General features: G+C 39.4%; 1 protein-coding gene across 1 annotated transcript; it reads right to left on the bottom strand.

The window, feature by feature from the left end:
- Nucleotides 1-549: 549 nt before the first annotated feature.
- On the bottom strand, nt 550-11,747 carry LOC103465887 (acidic amino acid decarboxylase GADL1-like). The gene is made up of 15 exons (XM_008411088.3): nt 11,625-11,747; nt 10,093-10,241; nt 9,869-9,995; nt 7,199-7,289; nt 6,986-7,095; nt 6,757-6,872; nt 5,232-5,311; nt 4,232-4,286; nt 3,852-3,968; nt 3,711-3,775; nt 3,295-3,376; nt 2,923-3,122; nt 2,419-2,470; nt 2,190-2,279; nt 550-1,432 (listed from the first exon to the last, which is right to left on the bottom strand). The coding sequence occupies exons 1-15, from the start codon at nt 11,641-11,643 to the stop codon at nt 1,259-1,261; spliced, it is 1,527 nt and encodes a 508-aa protein (XP_008409310.3). The 5' UTR covers nt 11,644-11,747; the 3' UTR covers nt 550-1,258.
- Between the last annotated feature and the right edge of the window lie 458 nt (nt 11,748-12,205).

Raw genomic sequence — 12,205 nt, 5'->3', positions numbered from 1 at the left:
TATTTTACACTGTGCTATATAAACATAGATAAAAACTGTACAAGTACAAATTGCAGCTGCTGCTGTTATGGCAACAGCTTCTGAAGGTGAAGCTGTAAGCCCTTCAGTAAACATATGCCTGATCATTGCTGTCAGTGATGTGCCTGACAGTAATTATTCTGATGATGATAATTATGAGGGCTTTGATGAACCGGACAACTGTAGGAAACTGGAGGCTGACCATACTTCTGATTTCAGCATCTCTGTCTTAAGCTGTACAGTAACTTTCTACAGTTTTGACTGTAATCCAGCATAAGTGTGGGTAGCTAATAAAAGAGGTCTGATGTCAAACATATTTACATTAAGAAAATTTATTTCTGAATTTCAATTTGAGCAATTTTATGGTTAATCAATCAATCAATCAAATTTTATTTGTACAGCACATGTCAGCAGCAAGACATTTCAAAGTGCTTTACATAATTAAAATAAAAACAGCATGTGACGGTGAATAAACAGTGAGAAAGAGAAAGAGATTTTAAAAAAAGACAAAAACATTAAAACCCACACCCCTTTTAGGACTTCAGTTAAACATCGTTTAACTGGGACTCAAACCCTTTGGGACTTTAGTCAAAAACATCGTTTGACAAGGACTCCAACCTCCAGGTTTTTAGTTGAACGCAGTCAACTCGGACTCTAAACCCCGTAGAACTTTAGTTAAACGTCGTTTAACTGGGACGTTTCCGGGGGGCTTTACATCATTAAAACGTAAACAGTTAATAGAAACACAGCTACTGTTTGATGCGAGGATGAACACTTAAACTTCATAAGTTAGTGCTGTTTTGCAAAACCTTTAATGGAAAAACAATAACTAATACTACAAGTAAACTCAATAAAATAGCACAAAAATAATGGAAATGAAGGCACAACACAATGAATATAAAAAGGAAACAGTGGTGTTCAGTGTGCATACAAAATGTTCAAACATGTCAACATTTAAAATACATCAAATTTATAGACTAGACAAACACATTTAATACATTTTTGTGGTTTGACAATTTTGGGGAATTATAGCTCCTCTATTGCTTTTGCATGGATAAAAAGTACAAAATTTGTTGCATATGTGCAGATCATCAGATCTCTTTGCAGGATCCAGGTGATGGTACAGTCCATTGTTACGACTACAGCTTCTGTCAATTCCTTTAGCTTCCAGAAAATGATGGACCTTTAAAGTCCATCCACAGAGGATGAATAAAAGCTCTTGATGGAAACCCGTCCTGGATCACAAGTCCTTTCCCAGGCTGTGTATCTCATCCAGGACAAAATCCAAATCCTGCCTGCTCACCTGAGGGCTGATCACCACCATCCGGAAGAAGTTGGGCTTGTCTACATGCTTCTGATATCCAATCATCATACTGCCAGACTTCATCATACGCTCCTTAACTACTGGCGCCACCTGCAGGCGAAGGAGAGAGGCTACAACTTTCACTGTCTAATTTTTACACTTACAGACTGGTTCCAGCAGAGGTCTGGTTCAGGAATGAAAGACTGAGGATCGCATGCTTAAAAAACATGGACTGTTTGCTAAACATTGGCTTCATGGTCCTAAAAGATGAGTAAAAGCAGTTCTTATGTTTTACCATCTAACTCAGCTAAAAAAACCAGCAGAGGCTCGTGTAAGAAAAAGCATAATTTGCTGTTCACCAACATGATTCAAGGATTAAAGCTGCAGTAACTTTTATAAACACATTTTTTTTTTTACATATTTGATGAAACTGTCTCTATGGTATGAGATAATCTGTGAGAAAAAGACCTCCTTTGCCCTTACTTTTTGCTACGCTGAAGCTAGCATAGTCTGTTGTGGATGCTCAGGCTAGTTAGCATGGCCACTGAAGATGGCAGTTAAACAGTTTTCCAGTAATGGTAAATAGTTTCTCCACCATTAGCACATTTAGCAGTGAGTACATGAGATGAGTGACAGCACGAAGACCCGCCTACTGGCTCTGATTGGTTGTTTTCAGTTGGAGCAAAGGGAGGAGGTGGAGGAAATCAAACTCTTCACAGATTATCTGTCACAACATTGTGATAGTTTTAACAAATATGTAAAAGCCATATTTTTTTAATGAAAGTTGCATACTGCAGCTCTAGCTGAACAAATCTGCTGAAGTTAATGTAACCTTCATATGCCAGCATATTAAAAACAGACTCCTTACAGTGTGTAGCTTCTTCCACAGCTCGGGGCTTTCTGGAAGGTTCCTCAGACTCGGTGGAATGTACCAGAAGCAAACATTTGCAAACTCAGGCTGTGAATTACAATTTTTTTTTTCCAAAATGAAATAGTTTAGACATGGAAATTTGTCACATATCTGATAACTTTTACAAATAACTACCTCAATGAATACATCAGGAATTATACATATATTGGTTGAAAGAAAAACCTACCTCTATTACCAAACTGAATCCTTCTCTTTTTTTGATCTCTTGTGCGAGATACCTGCATCACAAAGAAGATTTAAAATCAGAAGAGAGTGGTGTGTATGATCTGACTTCTTAAAGTCAAATTGTTTACAGTGGGCCAGGTTGTGGCTCTGCTGGAGGTTTCTTCCTGTTAAAGGGGAGATTTCCTCTCCACTGTGGCTACATACATGCCCAGTATGGTGAATTGCTGCGAGTCAATAACTTGATGCAATCTGCTGGGTTTACTTAGAAAACTTTTTCTTAACAAACTGAATGATGACACGAACGTGACTAATCAGTCACGGCTGCACAGTGAACCCACTGATTTTTTACAGCAGAGAGCCGCTCCCCTCTCTTGCAGGTACTGCGTACCCCCGCTAAATCTTTTAGGGGTACACAGTACTCGACAGTACCCCTCTACATTCAACACTGTATATAACTCTCTGTAAGAAAAGTAAACTATCCCAGACTCCTCTTCCCAGGACTCACCGGGCCAAAGCCAGGGCCCTGTCCACCCTGTACTCCAGCTCTCTGGTGCCTACAGCTTTCCACACGAGCCAGAACTTGAAGGCGTCTGGCTTCCTGCTGCACTGGACCGACTTGTCCCCAGTGTCATAGCTCACATCGTAGAACTTGTCCTGCTGGAAGAGGTATGAAGCTCCAGCACAGTGGCAGCGCTGAAGGAGACACTGGTAAAAAGAGAGAAAAAAAAGCTTGAATACTGTTATGAAAAATATTCGACTTTAGGGGAGCTAAAATAGTGTTTTACCTTAGTACAAAAATGCAGATTGTTGCCTCCATTATAGTAACTTTTTAAAAAATACCTCTGCAACAGATCAGGTTATAAACATGCTCTCTTACACTCTTGTCTCGGACCAGGAAGGCTGAGCACTGCAGGGTAGCCATCAGCATTTTGTGAAGGTTCCAGGCAACAGAATTGACTCTAATCAGGAACAAACAAAAACAGTAAATCTCAAGTTTTAGCTGAATGGTTGAGTCACTTTTAAGACCATGCCATGCTGTTAGGATGTATCCTCCAGAGGGAGTCATCTTATTCTGCTAGTTCAGAACTCAGAATGTTTTTATAGCTAATACTTAATTAGTGTGATGTTTATTATCTGTCATTTGGGGGGAGAATAATAAAAAACTCTGGTTGTTTATAATCTTTCTAAGTGAGATCTTTAGGGAGTGGAGCTCCAGCCCATAACAGATGCATTCATCTACATACGTGTGACCCAAGTGGGCACAAAAAACCCACTGACAGCGCTGCTGCTCACCTCTGGATGCCTTTTAACAAGTGCTTGTGCTTCTTCGACACGAGAGCGCCTCCACCCCAGCATGCCTGAGGAAAATAAAAATACAATGATAATGTGAGCTGCTGTGGAGACCTGGGGTAATAAACCAGTGTAGCAGCTCACATCCACATGAAGCCACAGGTTGTGCTTCTCGCAGATGTCGGCGATCTCATCGATAGGATCAAACGCGCCAAGCACTGTTGTTCCAGCAGTGGCATTTACGAAGAAAGGAACTGCACCCTGAAGAGACACGTGTGTGCAAACATGCAGACATATGTAAGATGCAAAAAGTAAAGCCACCCCTCATCCACACACACACACACACACCCACACACACACACACACACACACACACACACACACACACACACACACACACACACACACACACGCACGCAAACGCACACGCACACGCACGCACGCACACACACGCGCACACACAAACACACACACACACACACACACACACACGCGCATACACACAAATAAGCTGGGTGGCTCACCTCACTTTTTGCCAGCTGTATTTTTTCTTCCAGAGCAGATGGAATCATTTTTCCCCTGAAAAGGAGGGAATATATGGTTTAAGATCAAACAAGCCATTTTAAAACAATGTTAATTTCAATGAGAATTTTTTTTTCAAGGTTCTCTGTAGTAGTCTAGTAGTGACACCTCTAGTAGTCTAGTAGTGTTAAATCTTTGCTTGGATTGTTCTTGTTTTAGTTATAGTAACAAAAATGCCATAGTTTGTCTAAAAGTGGAGCACCAACCAACACCTTTTTACTAGGAACAAGCTACCCTGTTTTACAGTAATCAACCTATGGAGCAGATAATCTTATCTATGGGGGCAGTATTATGTGCTTTCCAGCCATATAGTATCATTCTGCAGCACAAGAAAGTAGCTATGTTACCTTCGGTTGTGACAAAAATACTGCATATGTCAAATATGACTTAAAAGAAATTTGACTTCATAATTTAACGTCTTGAAATTGGCCTGTATCTCTTCAAAAATTCCTGTTCTTTATGAAACTCCGCCTTCAGGAAGTCATCACAACATGGCTCCTCTATTAACCCTTTAACAACGTTTTTACAGCGTCACAATGTGAAGTAACAGATAAGCATTTCCACCAGCTGTTTGCTAATTGCAGCTGGCTAGCTCAGGCCCGATAGGTGTTTTGCACACCTGAATGGTTGCCATGGGAGATTCAAGAATTTCTTAAACATGCATAAAAGAATCAAAGCAAAGTATGTTGTTGAGAGGCAATAAAATTATAACATGGTGTAAAGCTCAAAAAGTACATTTTATACAATAATGTTCCTATTTCTTAGTTTAAGAAAACTATTTTGTTCAATTGGCTCATTCATTTTTGAATTACATCTATAATTACCTTGTGTTTAATTTTACGGTGCCAAGTAAAAGTGTTTACCCCTTACAAATTACTTTTGTCTTTGCTTTTTCAGAAATAATGCTTGAAAGAGGGTCAGAAAGTGTCAGGAACAGCTTACCTGTTATCAGAGGGAACCACATAAACGTTCTTAGTGCCAAAACCCAGTAAAGCTGCTGCCTTAGCGATGGAGTAATGACCCTGAAAATGATAACATTGCTTAGGAATCAAAATATTTGCAACGCTTACTTTTCTATACTTGTATTTTATTTAAAATAACAAGAAACTGTTTATCTGACTGAAGGGCAACTAAATAACCCTAATATATTTCACCAGTGGGATCAAGAGTTACGTCTTTCTCTCCACTGTTAACATATGATGCTGTGAAAATGTATTTTCACCAGCTTTCTTCACTTTTTTTAAGCCAAGATTGTGGAACTGAAATACATATTTTGTAAAAACACATTTCATTAAATAACACACATAAAATGATGTGTGTTACTTTGAGGTTGGGACAATGTAGTTTCCCCTTTTCTTTCAACCAAAAGTTGGTCAATACGGCCAAACACTTCAAGAACTTTATTGAAGTCTTAATAATTATTGAAGTTGGTGAAAAAAATTTCAATGAGATTTTTTTCACCAACACAAGAAAGCAAATACGATAACTTTTTGTGCTGGTTTTGAAGTAATTGCTTCTTTTATGCTGAGTCAGCGATTGCCAGTACAGGACTTGTTCTACTATAAATAATGACCCTCTTTTACCAGCTTTAATTAGCATCCTCACAAAGCTTTTTGCTTTCGCTGTGGTGGTAACCTGCTAAAAACCAGCCCCTTGTTCTACGCTTTGCTTCGCCCAGAAGGTTTGGATCCTCAGCTCTTGAGAAACAATTGCTTCCTGGAGGTGTGCACTAAATTTTACCCAATCGCTAACATTTGGCCTGGAGGTATGTCATGTGTCAAGTCTACTAGAAACGGAGTGCTATGTAAGCAGCCATCCCCCACTGCAAAGACAGAAGTGTCAAGTCGAACAACATCTTTCCCAGCAATAATATTCTCCTTAAAAGTTCCTCTTGATCTGACTTTAACTGCTCAATATGTGGAAGTGTTGAAAACACGAACTGAACAGCTTCCTTCACTTCCTTCCTGTCATTGCTAAGCTACAATCATAGATAGAGAACAATTCTAAAACAGAGCAGAAAATTGATCTCATTGTTCACAATGCTGCTTTCTGTTTGATGATCAAATTAAATTCTACTGGAAGACCTGTGCTCTGTGGGAGAAATCCCAGACAGAGCAGTGGGGGTAGATGAGAATCAATCAGAATCGCATAGGAAGGCAATAGCTACCCTAATGTGCTTATTATGGCAAATAGCAAACAAAAGCAGTTTTTATGATCCTACCTGACTTTAGACTGGAAAATTTTAGTCTGATTCAATGTCAAACAGTTAGAAAAACGTCATGTCTACTTTTCCAATGTATATATCTAGGTTCAACTGCATTTGCCAATGAAGCCTCATGGAGAGGTAATATTGACAAAGGTTCTTCATGATGGCTTTCCTTCCTGCTTGGTCAACAGCATTGGAATGCTTGCAAAACAAAACTAATCTAAAGTCTAAGTTTTCTGACAGGTTTCTGTAGAATCATACCTCCTGAGACGTCAACATGACCAGTCGTGGAGAAGCATACATCCCGATCTCTTTGAAATCTGGACAGTAACGATACCGAGCTAAATTCACAGCATACATGTTGGACATGGAGCCTCCTGGAGGAGAAAGTAAACCCAGAAAGAGCAGCGTTTGTCAGAAACAGGAATAAAGATTCCGATAAAGGCCATTATGACTCAACATATGACAGAAATAATGCTGCTATGCGAACCAGGATTAAAGAGTCCGTCGCCTCCCTCCTCCCATCCAATCAGCTTCATCATGGTCTTCAGTAAAGCATCCTCAATCAGAGTGAAGACCGGTGCCATCTCATATGTGTACCTGATGGAATTTCATGGAATAATGCAGACTGGCTATAATACTATGTAAAACCAATGGTGCATTTTTTTTCATGAGGCCTATAACATGATGCTGTATCACTCACTGGCTGGTTTTTATTGCCTCAATGATGAAGCTAGCCACCATGGAATGAGGCTCCAACCCTGCAAACAACTGGTTGAAGAAACGAGGATGACCTGTAGAGGTGAAAATGAGCATCTATAATAGCGGTTCTCAGACGACGGCAGGACGCGCTGGCGGAAATTCATACAAAAGGGGGGCGCTGAGATTCCTTTGGGGGGCGTTTGGTCGAAGGTAAACTTTACACCTTAAATGCACAACAATACCAGTTTAGACTTTGAGCAACTTGGTAAAACTGTATTGTGTAACATTAAATCATGCTTGGCTGCAACTGTATCAATGGCAGCTCTTCTTTTAGTCAGTGTTTGTAGCTTTTGGCGCAACTCTGTTCTCCTGCTATCCCTCTGAAAAATGAACCAATTTAAATAAAGAAATCCCTCCATGGGTGATACCACAATAGAGAGCGTTCATTTTATAGCGTTAACACCGGTGCTGTAAGTGGTCCGGTATGAAACGGGTGTGAACGGTACCATAGCACTTTTAAATTTCAATAATCAGAATACCGAAATTGTTTCCGTTGTTTTAAAATGTTTATTTCAGTCTGCCTTTTCCCCATCGATACGCTTCCCGACCGCCCTGCACCTTAGGGACTAAAAAAAAAAAAAAACGACACGCACATTGCGCAAAACTCTGAAATAGGAGAAGCGGGTCATAAAACGGAGCGATGAACTAGATGTGAATTATGGCATAAAAACAGAATCCGACTCTGAACAGTGAAAAATCAACACATGATGTGAAACACATGACGATTAGCAGGTGATGAGTGAAGATTACTGATGGTCAATAAACAATAAAATAAATGTAGCAACAGGAAAGAAACTAAAGTGGACATAGCAATAAACCAAGAGAGGATAATACTAATCACAGGAAACTAAATGGAAATGAATGAAGAACAAAATGCAAGAATAAACTAAGAAACTAAAGTAACACAAAGGAATAAACTGGTATGGCAAGACATTTCGAGCAATAATTAATACAGAGGACTGTATGGCAAGAAGGTTAATTGGTCTGTCTAAATTGCCCCCAGGTGTGAGTGTGTGTGTGCATGGTTGTTTGTCCTGTGTGTCTCTGTGTTGCCCTGCGACAGATTGGGTGTCTGGACCAGGGTGTACCCCGCCTCTCGCCTGGAACGTTAGCTGGAGATGGGCACCAGCAACCCTCCTGACCCCACTGAGAGACAAGGGTGTCAAGAAAATGGATGGATGGATGGATGGATGTATGGCAAGAATAAACAGACACTATTTCCAGATAAAAGGTAAAATAATATTGTTGAAATGTTATGGGTTTGTTGAGACCACATCTAATACTGAGAATAAATATATCTTACAGACCATAACAGTAAAGAACTGATCACTTATTTATGTTTTTAATTAGATTTGATATATTTATTTCTTCAATATTATTTTTCATGTCAGTGTTAATGTCATGAGGCTGATGACTCCATGACAGTTTCAATTTGACTCATTAGGATTTGATTAAGAACCAGATTTGTTCTTGGTAATTTCTATCCAGTAAAACTATTAATCTATAAATCAATAGACAGGTTTATGTAAAGATATAATCCATGTTTCTGTCTCATATTTGCATGGCATTAAAAGGACCTGGAACTTTTATTTTTCCACTGAAAGCTCTGGTTTGCACACTAAATGCCATGTGGGTGAAATTTTATGGATGGTATTCCGATGTCCCATTCTCCTGAAGGCAGCACAGAGCTGCACCACCAGAAACTGACAAACACTGCAGAGAAGAGCTATGATTAATGTAGTTACAGTTCTATCCATGTTTTAATGTTGCAGAGCTCAGTCGTTTTGCAAATAGTTCAAAGTTTAAACTGGCATGTTGTACATCTTTTATCTGGTCATTTTGTGTAATATTTAACATGGCACAGAACAAGAATATTTTTTCCACTCTGACTGGCTGCTGTTTAAGCTGAATGTTCATTGCATTTTTCGTAGACACTTGTGAAAATAATTTCTATTCACATGGCTTTTTTGTTCTCTGGGAAATTATTTTTGATGATAAATACAGAAACAAGCATAAAAATCAAAACATCTACAATAGCGATAGTAATATTAATAATAAAATAATAGTCAATGCAAAGTAGCCTACAAATTCTTTGGTGGGGGGCGGTGAGGGACCTGGATAAAGGCTAGAGGGGCGCTGGCACAAAAAAGGTTGAGAAACACTGATCTATGTATAAGATGATGGAGCTTATCGACTGGTTGACACGTCTCCCTGTCTGAAACACCAACCTACAGCAGCACCTTGTGACTTCAGGAAACCTTTTGACTCTCAGATTGACCTCCTGCTCTGTGTTTTTTGTCAAAACAACATCTAAGGTACTGTGGGCCTCGCTTCCCTGAGCTCAGTGCTCAGCTATCGCCCAGCTTATGGCAGAAAGATCAGTCAAATTAAATTTATACATTTTATTTGATACATTTTATTATTCTATCTTAATGTTAAAGTACTTTGAAGTTAACATTAAGATATGTTAACTTCAAAGTACTTGAAGTTAACATATCTTAACATAACTGAATATTCTTCATTGATCAATGAAGAATATTCAGTTCAGTTCACCTGCATCTTCATGTTTATGTTATTAAGCATACAAAATAAGTACATTTCACTCAGTTACCAGTCTTCACACTGTATCTGATGGCGTCCCTGCAGCACTGCAGGATCTTGGACTCAGACTCTCCCGTGTCTTTGAGCTCGAGATCCAGCAGCTCCTTCAGCTGCTCAGGGGAGCGCCACTCACACACCTATTTAACAGAGGCCAACTTTTACTGTCACACATCCTGTATACTTTGTAGCACTGCAATAAATGCTAAGGAGCAGGAAGGAAGAACATAGTTTTACCTTCTCTTTGACATTGGTTGCTTTCTTCACGGCCTCTTGGAGGATTATTTCCATGGCTTGTTGGATGAAGCTCTCTGCAGCCTCCATGTCCTCAACAGCACCTGGAGAGCCTTTTTCTGGGTTCATCAGCTCTCCCACGGTGGTCTGACCTTTAAAGTTAATAACATACAAATTCATATGAATTTATGGAAAACCTTATATAAACAAGCACACTACCAACCACACACACACACACACGCACACCCCCCCCACACACAACACACACACACACGCACACGCGCACACCCCCACATGCACACACACGCACACCAACCCACCCACACACGCACGCACACACACACACACACACCCACACACACACACACACACACACACACACACACACACACACACACACACACACACACACACACACACACACACACACACACACACGCACACACACACACACTCACAGTCATGTTTTCATGACATAGCATTGACTTATGTTCATTTTCTGCAGCCTAACCTTTACCCTACCCCTAATCATCACATACCTAACCCTTACCCAGACCTAACCCCTAACCCAAAAAAAGTATTTCACCTCATGGGGATCAAGAAAATGTCCCCACAAGAAGCAGTAACATATCCTTAGATTAGAATTATAATATAAAAACACACCGCACACACACACACACACACACACACACACACACACACACACACACACACACACACACACACACACACACACCCACACACACACACACACACACACACACACACACACACACACACACACACACACACACACACACACACACACACACACACACACACACACGCAAACACCCAGACTGAAGGTGCAATGCTGCAGGAAAGGCTGATCTCTGTTCAGGATGCAAATAAAATTCCATATCATCTTTCCACAAGGAGAAATCACTTGTGTCAATTGTGCCAACAAATAGTGTAAGGATTTTACTACTGACTTGTAAAATAAGATTTAAAGATTTTTTAAATCATTTTCTTTAAGTCATTTGATGGATTCCTCCACTGTTTTTTACTGCAAAAAACCAGAAATGATCATATGCTTGTGAATGCTTGTTAACTATGAAGACATACAAGTATATTTTGACATTATTTGATACTATAATGTCAAAATATTATAGTACCAAATAATATTTTGGTACTATAAAAATATTATAGTACCATCTCATAACCTGTTAATGAGATGTGGATTGTGATTTAAAGAACAAAATCCATTGGACATGCTGCCGAAATGAGCTTCCTTCACAGAAGACACAATCTTCTGATCTCACAGGATCAGGGCCTATCCAAAAAATAAAAAAATTCTTACTTTGATCTCAGAATTTAGACTTTTCCCCCAAAACATTCGGACTAATCTAGCATTAAAGTCGTAATTCTGAGAAAAAAGTCTTACTTTAAATCTTACTTTTTTTCTTCCATAGCTTTTGTTATGCACACCAAGTAAATGAATGAATTAAATTAGAGAAAAAAATTCAATGAACAAAGTTGTGTTTTGTAGAACTCACCGTTCATGTGTCTCTCCATACTTTGATCGTCAGATTGATGCAACTGTAATTGTTGCTGCCTGCAGCCCAATACACACTTACAGTAAGATGCCTCTATATATACAGACAGAAGGTTGGACTGTCCTGATGTCATGGAATTTCCCACTGATCCATGTGAACACTAAACCACCAGGAAACTCTACCATGCCACCATTTTTTCTGATTACATGTGAATTTACAGTTTTATGTAATGCTATGTATAATTATCACACAAGAATGATTTTTTGAAACAAAATTTACTCGCATACAAATAAATATATTTGCATTTCAAGCAGAAGCAGGAGACTGGAGAGTAGTAACAGATATTTATGACACATCGAACCATAACTGCTTAGAGATGTGCACATAATTACAGCAGTGATAAAAACAAATTGGTTGCTGGAGGTGCAGAAACCAAATGGGCGCTATCAGCATTAATTAGCCCTGAACACCTCTGCTGGCCGCTCTCCACTTTAAAGCTGTTTGAAAGATTTCAGTCCATAAATGAAGCTCTGGCTAATCATTGAACATTTTGCACTTGATGACCTTCAACAAAGAAGCAT

This window comes from Poecilia reticulata, chromosome 16 (genome assembly GCF_904066995.2).
Source record: "Poecilia reticulata chromosome 16, P_reticulata-male-v2, whole genome shotgun sequence".
Classification (NCBI taxonomy): domain Eukaryota; kingdom Metazoa; phylum Chordata; class Actinopteri; order Cyprinodontiformes; family Poeciliidae; genus Poecilia; species Poecilia reticulata.
This window is presented reverse-complemented; position numbering and strand designations above follow the sequence as displayed.

Bases quoted from the DNA above. Each gene is read 5' to 3' on its own strand.
- LOC103465887 (XM_008411088.3), bottom strand. The intron at 3,969-4,231 runs GTGAGCCACCCA...GTGTCTCTTCAG, and splicing joins TACAGCTGGCAAAAAGTGAG to GGTGCAGTTCCTTTCTTCGT. The intron at 3,776-3,851 runs GTGAGCTGCTAC...TATTTTCCTCAG, and splicing joins ACCTGTGGCTTCATGTGGAT to GCATGCTGGGGTGGAGGCGC.